The sequence below is a fragment of the Copadichromis virginalis genome, linkage group LG3, assembly GCF_057382275.1.
Source record: "Copadichromis virginalis isolate Kocher_CV1m ecotype Utaka linkage group LG3, C_Virginalis_male_GT1.1, whole genome shotgun sequence".
Classification (NCBI taxonomy): Eukaryota; Metazoa; Chordata; class Actinopteri; order Cichliformes; family Cichlidae; genus Copadichromis; species Copadichromis virginalis.
The window spans coordinates 8,194,166-8,213,358 of record NC_140620.1 but is presented as its reverse complement, the minus strand read 5'-3'; the positions used below and the strand labels follow the sequence as shown (position 1 = coordinate 8,213,358).

The 19,193-nt window shown below is 44.1% G+C and overlaps 1 protein-coding gene across 4 annotated transcripts; it reads left to right on the top strand.

Moving 5' to 3' along the window:
- Positions 1 to 6,714: 6,714 nt before the first annotated feature.
- On the top strand, positions 6,715 to 18,328 carry LOC146712569 (uncharacterized). Of its 4 annotated transcripts, none has more exons than XM_085452217.1 (6): positions 6,715 to 6,803; positions 11,609 to 11,650; positions 11,760 to 12,008; positions 12,097 to 12,333; positions 16,933 to 17,093; positions 17,200 to 18,328. In XM_085452217.1, exons 1-5 carry the CDS (start codon positions 6,767 to 6,769, stop codon positions 17,088 to 17,090), a joined length of 723 nt encoding a protein of 240 aa, XP_085308343.1. In that variant the 5' UTR covers positions 6,715 to 6,766; the 3' UTR covers positions 17,091 to 17,093; positions 17,200 to 18,328. The 4 variants fall into 4 exon arrangements, with proteins under 4 accessions (XP_085308343.1, XP_085308342.1, XP_085308341.1 ...); XM_085452216.1 differs by having other exon boundaries at positions 16,921 to 17,093; XM_085452215.1 differs by having other exon boundaries at positions 11,739 to 12,008.
- Positions 18,329 to 19,193: the final 865 nt, after the last annotated feature.

Below are 19,193 nucleotides of genomic sequence, written 5' to 3'. Positions count from 1 at the left end.
CAGTTGAGGCCAATTTTAACCGCCCATTGAACCTCATCATTAAAAGGTAAAATGTTGCATCTTTTGGTCTGGTTTTAGTTTCTGGAGAGTGCTAACGTTCTTGATGTGTTGATGTTGGGCACTGAGGAGGACTGAATACGATAAAAAAACAAAACACACATTGTAAATATGATACTCACTAAGATCATTTCTTTTAACCTTGACTGATCTTTTCAATTTAAAATGTCCTTAATTAACTAGTTTCAAATAGAAGCTCAAGTAACCACTATAAAAGCAGGGAGTGTGTATTTGGAGAGTTTGCTGTGCTACTTTCCTTTTTAAAAGTTTTCCTTCAGCTCTGCACTGACTTATTACCTGACATTACCAGAGTTGGGCAGTACTGCAATCCAGTAAAGTGTAAAGCAAGGGATTACTATGGCAAAAAAGTAATTAAATTACATACTGCTTGAAGGTATTCCACTGAGACCCATTGTTAGCAGCATGAACTCAGCCACTTACAACATTTCAAAACACCTTGCTACAACCAACTTCACCCCCGAACAGAATGGCACACTGTTAGACCTCTGCCTTACCTCCACAATATTTCAAATATAACGAGGTTTTCTACAGACACGAACATGGATGTGCCATAGGCTCCCTGGCGTCACCTACTGTAGCCAACCTTTACATGGAGGAAGTGGAAAGAAAGTCTCTTGGCTTTTTAAAAAGGAGAGTACCTAGCCACTGGTACAGATATGTAGACGACACCTGGGTCATAATTGTTGGAGTTGTCATTGTTGTCATTAAAACTGTAAATCTTCTCCCAAACTGCATGTTCGTATATTTTCTTCACGTGAGGAAACTTGTCTCCTGGGGTGACAAACAGAAGTCTTTATCACTGTAATAATAATAATGATAGATTGCATTTATAAAGTGCTTTTCTATACACTCAAAGCTTTTTCCAATTCCACTATTCATTCACTCTCACATTCACACACAATGACTACAAGAGAACACGTGACCATGGATGAACAGCTGTTCCTACCAAGGTCCATTCACACAGTATATCGCAACCAAGCCAGACAAATTTGGGATCAGGTTCTGGATGGCCACGAATTTGGAGACCAAATATGTCTGCAGTGCATTTCCTTACTTGGCAAATGACCCCAGTCGTCAGAAGGGAGAGAGGTAGGCAGAGAATGTGGTCATGAAACTGATGGAGCCATTTTTGGATGATGGGAGAAATGTCACAATGGACAATTTATTCACCTCACTGTCGCTCAAACTGCTGCAGAGCAAACATTACTGGGCACGGTGAATAAAGTCTGCTGTTCTGGGATTCCATCCTACCTGACAAACCATCCTACCCGTTGTTTCTGTGCATGCGCACAACACGAAATTAAGTGTTAAACCCTCCTACCTTTGTGAATGTGACCTACAAGCATACTTTCACAGCTAAAATTCAGTGGCAAATCATCCTACCTTTGCCACAACACCTAGAACAGCACAGTGGGGGGGACTGTGGAGAAGGAAAACGAACTCAACAACTTCTTCAACAGGTTTGACCAGCCCACAACCCCCCCACCCTCACCCTCACCTTTACTACAGAGTCCTCTCCCCACTCTCCTACCTCCCTCGCTTCCCCCCCTTCCTGACACTATGACACCCCCCTCCTCCAATCCCTCTCTCAGCAGCAAGACATCTTCTCCCCCTCCCCTCCTCCCAAACATCTCCCAATGTGACAGTGGATCAGGTCAGGAGACAACTGAGGAAGCTTCGCCCCAGAAAGGCAGCAGGCCCAGACAAGGTGTGTCCTAGGATGCTAAAGGCGTGTGCTGCTGAACTTGGGGAGCCGCTACAACGAGTCTTCAATCTCAGTCTGCGACTGGGGAGAGTGCCCGCCCTATGGAAGACATCCTGCATCGTCCCGGTCCCCAAAAGGAACCGGCCCAATGAGCTGAATGACTTCCGACCGGTGGCACTGACATCACATCTTATGAAGATTCTAGAGCGGCTCTTCCTCAACCTCCTCCGACCACAGGTACAACATGCCCAGGACCCACTACAGTTTGCATACAAGGCGGGTGTCGGAGTGGAGGATGCCATCCTGTACCTCCTACACAGAGCCCACTCACACCTGGATGGGGGAAAAGGCACGGTCAGGATCCTGTTTCTTGACTTTTCCAGTGCCTTTAATACCATCCGGCCCTGTATGCTTTAGGAAAAACTGAACAGGATGGAGGTGGACCCCCCGACTACCTCACCGACAGGCCACAGTACGTCAGACTGAAGGACATCACGTCTGACACTGTGGTCAGCAGCACAGGAGCACCCACACAAACACGAGCAAATCTAAGATGCAACACTTTTTAAAAATTTCCACTTTTAAATTTTGGGACACAAAATAAGTAACGCGCTGCTCGCAACAAATCTCAGAGATCCATGTTCATTGATCAAAGGTAAGAAACCTAGTTTGAAATAAGAGTGAACCAACAGAATAAATTGTCAGGTGTATCTTTAAGGTAACAAGCATGTTGCGAGTTCATTTATGAAGCCTTCATCACTTGGTTAAAGATTGTTAGAGTTTATTCACTGTTGTAAAGGGTATAATTTACGTATATAATATACGTAAAGGTAAATTAAAGGGTATAATTTAATATGATAAATCATGAATGAACCTGCTCCTTAAAAAAGTGCGTGTTACACTGACATGTTTCCAGTGTTGGGTAAGTTACTTTAAATTAGTAACTTAGTTACATTACTAGTTACTTCTATCAAAAGTAACTCAGTTACTTCAAGTTACTCGTTACTTTCAAAGTAACTAGTTACTAGGGAAAGTAACTTTGGTTTTACTCAGAATTCTCTTGTTTATGTGTTGCTTCCGTAACTGGATACCCAGCAAGATTGCCAGTCTTCTTGCTTGCTTACTTGCCACAAGTGCACTGTGCCACCTACCAATAGAAAGGAAAAGATAATGTGCACATTTCCACGAGAGAAATCCCACGCCTGATTCTATCCTAGCCTGCTTTTTACATCCAACACAAAAACTGCAGTCGTGGTGCTTTCGATTGTACTCAGAACTCGGGAATTCTGCCTTCTGAATAGGAAGATGTAGGTAACACCAGACTGCAGATGAGCTGCATACAGAGCTGGACTGGGACAAAAAAATCGTCCCGGGCATTTTGACTAGAGACTGGCCCATCATTATAGGAAAAATCATAAAGCCTTTGAATGAAAATAAACACTGTTGTGACAGTGATGTACACTGTTCTGACGGTATATATGCATCAATCTATCAATCGTTTGTTGTAAGACTCAGATAATTATTTTTTTAAAAGTGAGACATTTTAAATGAGAATAAGAAAGTATGTCTTTGTGCCCCCCTCTCCCTGTTAATGCCCTACCTGGCCCCCTGGCAACACTTTGCTAGACCCGCCCCTGCACAGTTACCAGCTGTCAGCTGCTTAGAAAAGCATCCTGGTGTTATTTGTCTCTCAGAAACAGTTCATAACTTCAACTCATCCATGTCACCTAAAAGGTAAACCTGTTTCTCCATCACCTGTTCAGCTCTGATGATTCAGTAAGGACATCTCCTGGTTTCATCTTCATGTTTCCCTCTCACCAGATAACCAAACCGACATCATGACCAGCAGCTTTACAGCTGTGGCTCCAGCAAACATCAGCTGATACTAGAAATTAATATTAAATAAATTCTAACATCAGCTGATCAAGCTTAAACGTGCTGCTGTTGTTTAGCGCGACATCCGCTGGTTTCCTCTTTCTGGCGCAAAGTGGGCGATAAACAAACAAGAGAGAAAAGCCGATCAGCTGATCATTGATCAGTTTAATGATTGAAGTAGAAACAGGAGAGGCAGGGGGAGAGAATCAGAGAAGAGGCAGCTGTGCAGCGTAACGACAGAATAACTCCAGCTTTGTGTCTTTTTCATTCTAGCTGAAGTACGGGACAAACTGTTCCTTTTCACCTCAATAAGAAATGCGTAATATTTTCTCTGAATACGAGACGATTCCGTTTTTTACGGGACGGTTGGCAACTCTAATAATTAACCTTATGAACAAAATAAAGTTCAACATCAGTAACATAGCACCACCCAGCTGTATAGAAACTCCATCATGCTAGCTAGCACGCAGTATGAAAAAGTCAGCACAACGAAAATAAACTCCACCTAAACTTGGTTCATATCTGACCCAGAGAGACTGCAGGTCATAACTTCTTACCTGAAGTTCAGTTCACCTGACACTCTCGGACCAGCGGCCGCTTCGGGTCTCTCCTCTTGCCTCCCCTTTCTCTCATCCACCTGCTGGCCTCCACCACTTGCTAATGTTACTGAATCTGTGGAAGCTCCGCGATGCCACCACACGAAGTAACGAATAACGACCCTATCTAAATCCCAGTAACGAGTAACGCGTTCCTGGTTTTGGCATAATAACTAGTTACTGTGCTCGTTACCACAATAATAACGTAGTTATTGTAACGCGTTACTTAATAACGCGTTAGTCCCAACACTTCATGTTTCACTGTTAAATAAACTTCGTAGGTTTCTGACTGCTCTGACACTTGCATTACTATAATGTGGTGTAATTAAATAACCTATAAATAGCTTGTTGTGAGCTGACATGCTTTTTTAAAATTCTGGATTGCTTTCATGTTGCAATGGTAGGTAATCTTATCGATGCAACAGTCTGTCTTGATATCTCACTAACATGAGCAATGCTAACTAGTGTATGAATAATCATAGAGATGTTGATAACTGCCTGCAGTTCTTCCCATATTGGAAAGAAATAGAAAAAACCTATAAAAGACTTGCATCAGATTTGACTTACTTCATATAGTGAATCATAAAAGGCTTATATGATTTAGTCATATACAGGGGGATCACACTCCTCAGCCTCCCTGGGAAAGTCTATGCCAGGGTGCTGGAAAGGAGAGTTCGTCCGCTAGTCGAACCTCGGATACAGGAGGAACAATGCGGTTTTCGTCCTGGTCGCGGAACACTGGACCAGCTCTTTATCCTCTCCAGGATACTTGAGGGTGCATGGGAGTTTGCCCAACCAGTCTACATGTGTTTTGTCGACTTGGAGAAGGCATTCGACCGTGTCCCTCGGGGTGTCCTGTGGGAGGTGTTGTGGGAGTATGGGGTGTCTGGCCCATTGCTACGGGCCATTCGATCTCTATACAACCGTTGCAGGAGCTTGGTTCGCATTGCCGGCAATAAGTCGGACTCGTTCCCGGTGCGTGATGGGCTCCGCCAGGGCTGCCCTTTGTCTCCGGTTCTGTTCATAATTTTTATGGATAGGATTTCTAGGCGCAGCCAAGTGGCAGAGGGCTTTCGCTTTGGTGGCCTCAGAATCTCATCTCTGCTTTTTGCGGATGATGTGGTTCTGTTGGCTTCATCGGGTGAGGGCCTCCAGCTCGCACTGGAACGGTTCGCAGCCGAGTGTGAAGCAGCGGGAATGAGGATCAGCACCTCCAAATCTGAGGCCATGGTTCTCAGCCGGAAAAGGGTGGAGTGCCCACTCCGGGTCGGGGATGAGTTCCTGCCCCAAGTGGAGGAGTTCAAGTATCTCGGGGTCTTGTTCGTGAGTGATGGGAGAAGGGAGCCGGAGATCGACAAACGGATTGGGGCTGCGGCTGCAGTAATGCAGACGCTGCACCGGTCCGTCGTGGTGAAGAGGGAGCTGAGTGTAAAAGCGAAGCTCTCAATTTACCGGTCGATCTACGTCCCTACCCTCACCTATGGCCACGAGCTGTGGGTAGTGACCGAAAGAACGAGATCGCGGATACAAGCGGCAGAAATGAGCTTCCTCCGAAGGGTGGCTGGCCTCTCCCTTAGAGATAGGGTGAGAAGTTCGGCCATCCGGGAGGGGCTCAGAGTAGAGCCGCTGCTGCTCCACATCGAAAGGAGCCAGCTGAGGTGGTTCGGGCATCTGACAAGGATGCCCCCTGGGCGCCTCCTGGGTGAGGTGTTCCAGGCATGTCCCACCGGGAGGAGGCCCCGGGGCAGACCCAGGACACGCTGGAGAGATTATATCTCTCGGCTGGCCTGGGAACGCCTTGGTGTTCCCCCGGATAAGCTGGAGGAGGTGGCTGGGGAGAGGGAGGTCTGGGCCTCTTTGCTTAGGCTGCTGCCCCCGCGACCCGGCCCCGGATAAAACGGATGAAGATGGATGGATGGATGGATGATTTAGTCATGAAAGTGGCCACTTTCATATGTTGTCCAAAACATACAAGTTTCATTTACATAATTTTTCAAGGGATCTTATATCTGTTTTCACTCTTGCATGCTTTTCATACAAGTTTCACACAAGACAGATACAAACTTTATAAGACATATATATTTTTCCATATGGGTCATGTGCCATGACTACGACACATGAATAAATACATATGAAATACATTTTTTTAAATAATTGTTTATTTTTTCACTGCATATCAAGATGCATAAGAAAGTTGTATCCTACCCAGGGAAAATCTCTGTCGTGTTCCGCACTTGGACACCTTCTCCACAAGACGTTGGATGAAACTAGATGGATTAATAATATCATTGATCCCTGTAGGGAAATTCCTCTCTGCATATAACCTATTCAATCTGTGAAGCAATTGGCAGCCACCAATCTAGCACCCAGCGAGACTGGCACAGGTGTATATCTAGGGCAGCTTTTATTGTGGCGGTGCCTCTTGTCAGAGTGGTACAGCTTCCTGTTGAGAGTCTCCTGAGAGGAGGGTGAGGTCCGAAGCAGTGAGGAGCTCTGTAACGGGACTGTGAGGATGAAAATGAGGCTGCTGTCTGTGATCCTGCTGCACGGTAAGAAGAATTTCTCACCTCTGATCCAGCACACACACTGAAGGAGCAGCTTTTTCAGTGTGTGTGTCTCCTTTACACACAGAGATGTTGGCAGTGTGTCAGGATGTGTGTTCAGCCTCTGTGTGCTTGGATTTTCTGAAAGTTTCTAAAATTTAACAGGTGTGGTGAACAGCGGGGAACATTGCTCACAAGTCTTTATGCATCAGAGCTGTGTGCCTTTATTTCTATTTATTTCTATTTTTGACTTACTGTTTAGAGGCTTCATTGACCAGCACCTCCATCTGACGGTGCTGGAGATCGTTTTGGTGTATTTTATATTAAAAAAAAATTGTTTTGTTTTGTTTTTCAAAGGGGAAAGTCTGCACGTTCATGTGGACACAAGCCTGTTCATGATACGAGTCAGGGTGATGCGGGGGAGGGATTGACAGTTTCTAATGAAAAGGACACAGAAAGAGAAAGAGAAGGATGAGACCGTTACACTAGTCTGTACTTGTCAAAACTGGCATCTTACACCATGAAACTGTTCTTACACTGTTGTTTTATAACCCGTTCAAAACACTGACATGAGTCCACTATCAGATAAGATCATTTGTAACCTTCAATGTTTCTGTGCTGTGATGAAACCTGAATGAAACTCTTCCAATAAGCCATTCCTCCACAGATGTTCAGTTAGCTGTTTGACAACTACTCTTTCAAGGATTTTAGCTATGAAAGGAAGGTTGGAGATTGGCCTATAATTGATCTCACCATCTAGATTTATAGACTACAGCAGGAAGGACTTCCTTAAGCTTTCTTCATGGCAGCCAGGTTGAATCAGTCTGAGGGACGAGGAGCTCTGCTGCCTCAGCAGTAAGGATGGTGATGGTCTTCCATGTTGAAGAGCAGTTTGTTCAGTGACCTCTGACCCTCACTGGCTCAAGAAATACTAAATAACTCATTACAGCACTGCAAGCTAACCTGTTTATTCTGCACTAAACTACCCATGATTTTCACGTATTACTGAAAGTACATAAAATAAGCAGTGTACGGAATACATGTACGCCGTTACGTATTTCAAATACAAAATATGAGTAACTGTATTCCGTTACAGTTACCGTTTAAATAGGTGGTATTTGGAATACAGTTACTTTGTTGAAATAAATGGATTATTGGTATTTTCCTGTTTCATATTGTGGCGGGTCAGGACTGTTTGGGTTTTGTTTGACAGCTACGTTCTGTTGTTCTAGGCGGCAGCGTTACGGTTGCCGTGGTTATAGGGTGACGCGCTCTCTCTGCGACTGTGTTTTTCCTGGGAGAGAGAGAGGCTTTTTGTTGTTGTTGTTGTGCTAAGCTAACAGGCAGAGTGTTACAGGCATTGCCCTAAACGATGTAGCCTCATGGGCAGTGTAGTCCGTGCTGCAGGGAGAATGGACCGCCATACACGTTATGTGTCTGTGAGCGAGGGAGGGAGAGAAAGGAGAGTGGAAAATTAGTTCTCATCGAGCAGAAATGGGAGCTCTTCTCCTTCCTTCAAGCTATCGTCCAATATCCCTTATTAATGTAGACCTTAAAATAATCTGCAAAGCTCTCTCAAAAAGATTACAGAAAATTACGCCCCTTTTAATTCATCCTGACCAAACTGGTTTGATGAAAGGTAGGCACTCATCAACAAATACACGTAGATTACTTAATTTAATAGACTACTCATGCAGTAAAAACATTGAAACCATAATATTTTCTTTAGATGCGGAAAAAGCATTTGACAGAGTTAACTGGAAATTTCTATTTGCAACTTTACACAAATTTGGTTTTGGATCCTCTTTCATAAACTGGTTAAAAATATTATATAACTCCCCAACAGCTTGTGTCAGAACAAATGACCAGACATCCTCCAGCTTCTGTCTCCTGAGGGGCACCAGGCAGGGATGCCCACTCTCCCCTTCACTGTTTGCAATTTTTATTGAGCCACTAGCAGCAGCAATCAGACAGAATTCAGTAATTAAGGGCATAAAATGTAAGAATGTAGAACATAAAATCAGCCTTTATGCGGATGATGTGTTACTTTTTCTCCAAAACTCACAAACCAATCTCTCTGGGGTAATTGAATTGATAAATTCCTTCTCAAGTGTTTCAGATTATTCAATTAACTGGTCATAATCAACAGTTCTTCCGATTAATTGCTCCTTCCATAATTCTTCTCCTTCCCCACTGCAATGTGGAAATATAAAATATTTAGGTATTAATGTCTCCCCTAAACTTTCAGAATTAACTAAATTAAACCACATCCCACTTTTAAAGACAGTAGAAGGCGACCTGGGTAGATGGAAATCTTTACCCATATCACTCATGGGAAGGGTCGCCGCTATAAAAATGATGGTCTTGCCAAAAATGAACTATTTATTTTCAATGATCCCAAATAAGCCATCACAAGATTGGTTCAGATCTCTAGACTCGTATATTTCTAAATTCCTTTGGAAAGATAAGCCCCCACGTATCAGCTTAAAAACACTACAAAGGACCAAGGATAAAGGAGGATTAGATCTGCCTAACTTTAATCACTATTTTTTAGCCAACAGGCTTCAGTTCATCTCTAGATGGTTTAAACACACCCTCTTAGATGAACCTTGGATAGATGTAGAACAGGCACTATGTAATAACCTAGAAATTTGAGACCTACCATTTATCAGCTCAAACATCAAACGACATGAATGCTTTAAAAGCATCAACATCAGCTCTTCTCTGACAGCATGGTGGGAGTTTCTAAAAACGACAGAGTCTTCATTAATCCAAAGCAAACGTACACCTATCTGGAACAACCCTGACATATTACAAAACAATAATATGATAAACATTTCAGATTGGAGTGGTAAAGGAATTAAATACTTGGAACATATATTGGAAGGAACAGACTTTATTTCGTTTGACAGACTAGTTACACAATATGGGATCAACAAGATCCCATATTGTGTAACTGTTATCTACTGCTAGCTAGTTTATTGTGATGGTGCTGTATTTATTATGTTGCTCTTTGTTGTTTGCTTTCTCTTCTGTTTGTTTTTTCTCCATACAGGTGATCCAGGTGTTTTGTTTGTTTTTCTTTCATTCTTCCCCCCTTTCTCACCATCTCTTCTCTCCTCTGGTTTTCTTTCTCTCCCTCTCTTTCTTTCATTATTTCTCCCTGTCCTATACCACAGTCATGTCTGTCCCGTTTGTAGCAACCGAAAATAAAATAAATACATAATTATAATAAAGGTCAATCAAATGGACCAATATGGCAAGGCCATGATGATCCACTTGGTAAAATAAATCCGCTTGGCATCTTTCTTGGCCTTAAGACAACAATTCTGATGGCTAAAGATCCAAAAAAAAGAAAAAAAAAGAAACGGGAGCTGGAAGCATGTAAATATAATAATAACCACTGCAGCCAAGAAGAGAGCCTGACGAGCCCAGTTGTAAGTAAGCTATTAAGACTCGACTGTACACCGTGTTCGTGTTTTCCTCCGAAACAATAAGTTCAGTTGGAGCAGTCTTTCAACGCCTCTCTCTGTCTAAAACAAAGTTGACCCAGACAACAAAGTTAATCTATTTTTCGGCTACGAGCCCGACACGGCACCCGACGTATTAGCCAGAGGTCCCTTTACTACGGTTCAAGCCGCGCACCTGTTTTATATATGCGCTGAATAGTTTTCTATACCAGATCGCTACAAAAGGTGCAGCCTAACCTAATGTCCACCTACTGTTACTCATGTATATTAAGATTTAAACATCTATTTTGTATTGGTATGGCGAGTAGCCTTCAGTAATAGTAATATATCTCACAGCAATAGTACATTCATGCAGTTATAAAACGCATGATAATATATAAAGTAATCCAAAGTACTCAGAATACATTACTCACATTGAGTAACGTAATGGAATACGTTACAAAATACATTTTTGGGGCATGCATTTTTCTAATCTGTAGTGGAATACATTTTAAGAGTAACCTTCCCAACACTGGATTTAAGTATACTTTACTTTGTTTGACAACATGAAAGATCTTCACATACAGGTCCAATATGTGATTAAAATCATGGCTTGTTTACATTTCCAGTTCATGACATCACACTAAGCAGTCCTTCTCTTTAAATCTAAGCTCTCTACGGCCTCTCCTGTCCTTCTTTCTTATCTTTCTCCATCTCTGAGTGACGTTAGCTCTCTTTCTTTCCTCTCTTTGAAATACAGCAGCTGGACCGTTAACTGTAACACACTGTGAGACAAACTGCACACAAATAGTTTGTGTGTTTGCTGATGTTTGTTGTGCTCATAGAAACGCTGCATTTGAAATGACCTGACATATAATAAACCGTTACTCCCTTTATGCTCGCTCCTCTTCAGCAGGGCTAGCTAGATGCTGAAGTAGTGTGACTTACTGCCCCGCCCACTTTTACCACTTAAGCACAGTAACAAAGTATTTTTACTTTGGTAATGCCCACCTCTGTTAATGAATCATGCAGGATTCATGCAGTTTTTTTTGTACGCACTATAAGAGAATGAAGCTCGTACACCAGGGGTGTCAAACTCCAGGCCTCGAGAGCTGGTGTCCTGCAGGTTTTTGATTCCCCCCTGGGTAAACACACCTGAATCCGATGATTAGTTCATTACCAGGCCTCTGGAGAACTTCAAGATATCTTGAGGAAGTTACTTAGCTGTTTAAATCAGCTGTGTTAGATCAAGGACACTAGGTCTCAAGGCCTGAGTTCCCCACCCCCGTAGTACACCCTCACATTTTTTGTCTGACCTTCAGTGACCTCTGACCTTCAGTGACCTCTGTCCTCCTGTTGCAGGTGTGTGTGTGCTGCATCTCTCTGCACTGACTGTTTCTGCAGGTGAGTCGATGGAAGTGAAAACCATCAGTGAGACTCCAACAAGAACACAAATACATTTAGTCTGTCTGTGTATCTGTCTGCCCTTCAGTCTCTCTGAGTGTAACTCCAGATCACAAGCAGTTCTTCAGTGGTGGTGCTCTAGCGATTCTGACTTGTGTTGATGGTGATGGAAAAACAGTTGATGAATGGACAGTGAAGAGGACCACAGGAACACTCACTGAGAGGTGTGGAGCAGCTGAAGGCCTTGTTATTATAAAGTCTCTGTGTCAACTCAAGTTGCGTAACCCCTCTGATGGAGCTTACTTCTGTGAAAGCTCATCTGGGCAGCGTAGTGATGAAGTCAACATCATTGTTTCAGGTACAGATGTTCCAGCTGTGTCTGTATGACTCTGTGTGTTGGTGGAAGTATGTCTCTGTATCACTCTGTTTGTGTCTCTGTTGGTCAGCTGGTTCTCTGATCCTGAAGGCCCCTTCATTTCCTGTGTGGACAGGAAGTAATGAGATCCTGCTTTGTCAATTCAAAGATCTGGGGAACTTTTCTTTATATAAAGTTGGTGAGAAAATGAGATCTGATCCTGAATTAAAGTTGACTCTCACTAATGTTCAGAAGTCTGATGAAGGTCTCTACTCGTGCTCAGCTGGTGTTGATAAGAAGTCTCCTGAATTCAGGCTGACAGTCAGAGGTCAGTGCAATGATCTTTCTTATTCTTTTTTTTTTTTTTTTTTTTTTTTTTTTTCTAAATGACATCAGAAACAGCAGTATGCGACATTACGTGATGGCAGAGCTTCAGTTCATCCTTTGTCATTTTTTTTTTAATTTTTTTTATTTTTTTTATTTTAAATAAATAGGACAGGGGGAATGAATGAGAGAGAGAGGGGGAGAGAAAGAAAGAAAACCAAAGGGGAGAAGAGACGGTGTGAAGGGGGGGGAAAGAGAGAGGAAAAAAAAAAAAAAACTCCTGGGTCACCTGTATGGAGAAAAAAAAAAAAAAAACAAACAAAAACAAACAGAGGAGACAGCAAACAACAAAGAGCAACATAATAATAGAGAAAACAAAGCACCATCACAATAAACTAGCTAGTCATAGATATCAGTATTTACTAAGTAATAAACGATATTGTGCAGCACGCAAGATAGACAGCGCACAGTGTGCTTTGAGGCAGCAGCCAAGAAAGCTTTAGTCCGCGTCTGTGAATACCCATGTGTGCATACCTGTGTGGATCAGCATGTTTGCATTCCAAAGGTTTCTCCATGTAATGATCTGCTAGGGAGTGTGGGGGGGCCACAGCCCCGTCCTCCAGGGTGTGAAGCGGGTATGGAGGAGATCAAAACTCCAGACATCCAGAGGCCCCCAGAACACAAGAGACCATGGAAGACCAACAGAGGGGCAGCCGCGCCACTGTCCCAGTAAGAGCTGAGGAGAGTCCCAGATGAGGGCTCGCCCAGCAGCCGCGGAGCAGAAGTCAGGGGGAGTTGCAGTGACACGCCCGTGGGCTCCGCCGGCCCCCAGCCGCGCCTGAGTGACCGAGCCCTAGGCCGAGAGGCCGGGGGCACCCCACCTCCAAAGGGGCCCGAGCGAGCCCCAGGCCCCAGGCCCCGACAAGCGGCCGCCAAGGAGTGAGCCGGTGTGTACCTGGACGCCCACCCCCAGACACAAAGAACCACCAATACACCGACACCTGAGGGAGTCCGCCACCGGCAGGGGAAGTGGTGGTGGGTGGAGATAGGCCTCCAAACCTTGGAGGGCCTGAGGTGTCCCCAGAGAGGTGGCGTCTGATACCCAACCTGACATATAGACACAGACATACAGGCACACACAGACACAAACATCCATTCCCACCCTCATGCTCTCATATGCACTCACTCCACACTCAACCAACGTGGAGACAGACATAAAGAGACGCTGTACACACGATCACACTCCTCAAGCGTACTCTACAAACCGGGTCTAGGTACCCTTGCCCCTGGAGGGGGGAATTGCACCCAGACCCAGGTGGTGTTACCCTTTTCCCTGCGGTGGGGAGAGGCAGACCACCCCGACTCCGCAGCAGCAGGGAGGCCCCACACCCCAGACCGCAGTCGGACGGCCAACTCCTCCTACTAGCCCTCCCGCTCCAGCAGGCCGCAGAGAATGGGGGTGGGAGAAGACTCCAAACCTCCCTCCACCCGCTCATTGTAGTGTTGATGCATATGTGTTCTAAGGTGCAATTAAAACCCAGGAGGGCATGGAGCTACCTGCCAAGGAGCAGCAGGTAAGCGCATAGTCCCTCCTGATAGCCCTCAATGTCTAAGTGTATTTAAAATTGAGAGGTGGGCAACGACGTCAGGGGTGAGGTATACACCCTGATGGTGATTTGGACTCCGTGATTGTGCCCACCCCCAAGATCCTATATGTATGTGTAATGAGAGTGTGAATAATGTGAATGTCTAAGTTGTGGGATAAAATTGAGGCAGAGGCAGCCAGAAGGGGACAGGGGGGGGGGGGGGGGGTAGCCTCCTCTGCACCCTGGTGACATACCCCCACTCCAAGGCCCTGCATGTGTGGGTGGTTGTGGAGGAGCGGGAAGAGGGAGGCAGCTGGAGATGGGGAGGGAAGGAAGGGAGGGGCAGGTAACCCCTCCCTGGGGCCAGCTCCCCCGCTGACCCCAGTAGGCACTCCCACCCTCCGCGACCCGCCAGGGAAGGGGGGCCCAGGCCCATCAGACCGGGGCCCAGTGCAGTAGCGCCCCCCGGCTCCACAGAGCCCTGGACAGTCCACCCAACCCCACCACAGAGAAAACTGCACCCACCCCACCAACCACACATCTTCCAGACTACATAAGACGGTAAACGCCCAGGCTGAGATCTTCCTCCACCTCTCCTGTATCTCCCCCTCCTGCAGAGAGTTCCTGAGAGAAGAAAGCTCCTGCAAGATGTGACCATCCCCCCCACCAGTTGAAGAGCCCCCCAGGCGGCTCGATGCACCGGCGGCACCCTGCTCCAGGGCCGGGCCCCCATGCACCCACCCGCCCACAACCCCGGCAACACACCAACCAGGACCCGAGCCCCCGAGGCCCGGCCCGGGCCCCAGCCCAGAGACGGAGCGCCCCCAGAACCTCACGCCCATCCCGGACCCACCCAGGGGCAGCCAGGTTGCCAGGTCAGTAACCCGCGTCCGTCAGCACAGACCCTCCCCTAGCCCCGCTGCACGCAGCCGCGAGGAAACAGTCACCTGAGAGCCAACAGAGCCCTCAACCGGACGTGACCGCTACCCCGGGTTGAGCCCCCCAAGGAAGATGCCTCCGGGGAACCCCCCGACGCCCTAAGCCTGTCCCTACCCCCTCACCAATCACAACAGTGAAGGCGGGACCAAACTATGACCCCCCACCCCCACTAGGTGATGGAGCTGATAAAAGGGGCCCAGAGCAATTGATCTAATGTGGTGGCAGAGGCTGTGTCAAGACTAATGTAATCTAATAGATAATTTCTATATTGGTTAGAATTAAGATTATTTTTATTTTTCCAGTTCATGAGGACTGTTTTCTTGGCTATGCATAGGGCAGTGAAGATCATATGGGCTATATTCTTTTCTGAAGTGACATTATCTAAGCTGCCCAACAAACACACTAAGGGGGAGGTTGGAATGTTACATTTCAGACATTTTGATAAGTCTTCACATATCTCGCGCCAAAACTTTTGCACTGGTGGACAGAACCAAAGAGCGTGGATGTAATTGTCTGGTGTATTGCCTTGACAGTGTGAGCAGTTGTTGGAAGATGTAAAGCCCATCTTGAACATCCGATGACCTGTATAGTGCACTCTATGAAGTATTTTGTATTGTATTAATTGCAGACTGGGATTTTTAATTAATTTAAAAGTTTTTAAGCAAATCTGAGACCAGAAGTTTTGGTCTAGGTTGACTGATAAATCTGCTTCCCACTTTGCAGTAGGAAGGGATATTGATTCATCTAATTTAGAAAGTGTTCTGTATATTTTAGATAATAATTTGGGGGATTTAAGAGTAAGAAAATGTGCCGCACTTAGTGGTGTTTGTAATTCAACTTGACTGAGGTTAAATTTCTTTTTTACTATGGATTTAATTTGTTGATATTCTAAAAACCTTGTCTTGTTGATCCCATATTGTTCAACTAGTCTGTCAAATGGAATAAATTCTGTTCCCTCTAATATATGTTCTAAGTATTTAATTCCTTTACAACTCCATTCTGGGAAATTAATCATATTATTGTTTTGTAATATGTCAGGGTTATTCCAGATAGGTGTACGTTTGCATGGGATTAATGAAGACTCCGTTATTTTTAGAAACTCCCACCATGCTGTTAGAGAAAAGCTGATGTTGATACTTTTAAAGCATTCATGTCTTTTGATGTTTGAGCTAATAAATGGTAGGTCTGAAATCTCTAGATCTTTCTTATTCAACCTCTTTTCCTGGACTTTAGTAGAAATGTCATAGAGATCAATGAAAGGTGGTAGGTTATATCTTACTTTATCGATACATGTTCTCTTAATGTATTCAGGTCACATAAACAGAGCAGCCAGAGAAAATTATCCCATCATTACAAAGGTTGGAATATTAAAGAAGGAACAAAGAAGTCCATCTTCACTGTGGTGGCACAAAACCTCTATTTGACTTTAAAACTCTGCTGGATTTACTAAAGAGACTCAGTGTCAGGTTGTGACTGACAGATGTGAACATTAGTTTCTTTTCAGGCCCATGTTTCTCTTTCAAGAGGAGAATATTTAATATAAATATAAATGTGAGTCACTAAGGTTTAACCAGAGAGAAAAGCACATTTCATTGCTGCTGTGAAAGATGCAGGGAGTCTGTTTGGAATGAGATCATCTCCTCTGCTGACACACCTGTCCATTGGTATTGTAGGCAGGCTTGCAGTCATGTGTGTGAGTACAGTATAGGAGAGGACTCAGGATAGGCAGAATCACTCGTTCCAATCGTCTGCAGTTGATCCTGATCTAACTCATTTATTCTATAATGCTGATTTCTGTCTGCGGTCTTGGGATGAGAGAAGAAGATGGGTACGCCCAGACCGTCACTGCACTCCTCTCCATCCTGTGCCTGATAAAGTCCATAAATAAAGACTTTCATGACAGATAGTCTCAGTGTATCCTCAGTGTAACCTGAAGATCCTTTCTTTAGTCTTTCAAGAATTCAGACAGCTCTGTCTATCAGTGAGGAAGCTTCCACAGACTACTGGAACTGATGAACTGACCAGATAATAAACTGACTGAACCATCTTTGTCATTGTTCCTGCAGATCCTCCCACAGATCCTCCCACAGATCCTCCTCCTAATGTAAAAGCTCATCCTGGTACTGGTACTGGTCCCCATCCTCTGGCCCTCCTCTCACAGCCTCCATCATGTCAGGTCTGGTTTCTGTGGTTCTCCTGGTTCTGGTTTGAGTTCTGCTCCTTTGGAGGAAGCTAAAAGGTAAGACGTGTGTCAGCTGAGTCACAGAGCACATACATGTGTGTGTTAGGAAAGGTCAAAGGTCACCAGATCCGAGCTGAAATCGCTGATGTTTGTCTCTGAACAGGAAAGTGAGGACGCACTCTGCCTTATGGAGGACCTTCATCCTACTGTCTCTGATTGGCTGCTGTTCTGTGACATCATTGGTCCCCCCTGAAGCTCCAGTAACCAGCATAAAAGCAGTGGATGTGTCTTTGCTGTTGTATCTTTACTGTCGGCCTGTGATTTTACATGTTTGGTCTTATTATGCAGCACTTCGTGGTTTTTTTTTTTCAATGCTTTTAAGTAAAATATTTTGGGACGTTTAAAGGTTTTCCTGCAGCTCTGCAATGACTTGTATTTTCAGACATGACAACTGTGACTGTGTGTGTATTACACTGTTTCTGTTTTGTAATCATAAACAATTAAAGTTTCTCACCAGAAACATACTCATGTCCAAGTCTTTGTTCAAAGGAACCCTGACTTATGGAGAAGGGCACAGCACAATGACAGGGTTGCAGTCAGTAGAAAAAACGCACACTAGTAGATGTTCCTGCTCATCAGTGGGATGATATGTGATTAAGACTGTTAAATGAATGTTAAGCCAGCCACTCGCCACGCCCACAGTGCCTCAGCTCACCATCATGTTGACTGTTAAATGCTTTAAAGGTAAAATATGACGTCTTTCAATCTGGTTTACTTCCTGGAGGGTGCTAACTTTCTTCAGTGTCTCTGAGTCATGTTGATGATGGGCAGTGAGGAGGACCAAATAAAAAACATAACATATTGTAAATGTGATACCCGCTAAGATCATGTCCTGATATTTTCATTTTAAAATGCCCTAAATTCACTAGTTTAAACTAGAGGCCTGGTATCATAACTGTAGTGTGAGCGGTGTCTGCCTGTACTGTACAGCTGCTGTTATTGTGTATATATATATTTATATTTCTTCATACATTCTTATATAGTTCTATACTGTGTATTGTGTATTCTGTTGTACAGTTATTTCATTTTTAACTTTAATTTTTTATATTTTATTCCTTCCTAGTTAAATTTACCCTTTTTAATTTTTTCATATTTATTTCCTATCTTATTCATAGCCTTTTCCTTTTTTTTTTTTCTTTAGGTCACGAGCAGTTGTCCAAGCATTTCACTGCATATCGTACTGTGTATGACTGTGTACGTGACAAATAAAATTTGAATTTGAATTTACTATACGTGAGCTTAAAGCCCCATCTTTCTTCTTCTACTGGAATATTGTGAAATCTACTGCAGCATCATGCTTCCATCTGCAGACGATCAAGCTTGATTTGAACTTTTTTTTAAAAGAGGTTCGTGTTTGGGCATTCTGTGAGGAGCTTGCATGTCCTCCCACAGTCCACAGATATGCATCTGAGGTCAACTGCTGACCTGCGTGGATAATTGTGGCTCTGAGTGGGAAAGTTCCACCTATTATTCTGTGAGCCAGACTCTGTGGTTCACATCAGAGAGGACAGTGCTGATGAATGTCACAAGACCTTTGCACATGCAGTAAGGAAGCATTTTCCTGTGTATGCAGATATCCTTAATTCATCCTTTTCATATAGTCAATAAGATTCTGAGAATTGTGATTTATTTTCAGTACATACGTTTTTATTGCAGCTTTTAATGACTTTGTTGAACTTGTTAGTGCTCTAGGATACGGTCTTCTTATGGTCTCTGTTCTTCTTCATTGCCCACTTTGCTGCTTCTGAAAAAGCATTCGAAACACAACAAGTTCAGTCATCAACATTCACATGAGTCTTTATATTTCCTGCTCACTAACAAATCTGAATGTCTTCCAGTCAGCAGCTCTTCATCACCCCTCAGTATCACTCCTCTGCTGTTGTGATATTGTTCTGCATTGCAGACAGGTGAATGTATACATCATCACAGCTCATTTCTTCATTGATGGAAGTTGTATTGGATCTGAATCTAAATCAGAGCTCATCATAATTAACGTCCACCAGTCTGATGAAGGTCTCTACTCATGTTCAATTCAATTCAGTTTAATGCAATCCAATTCAATTCCATTCAAATCAATTCAATTTTATTTATGTAGCG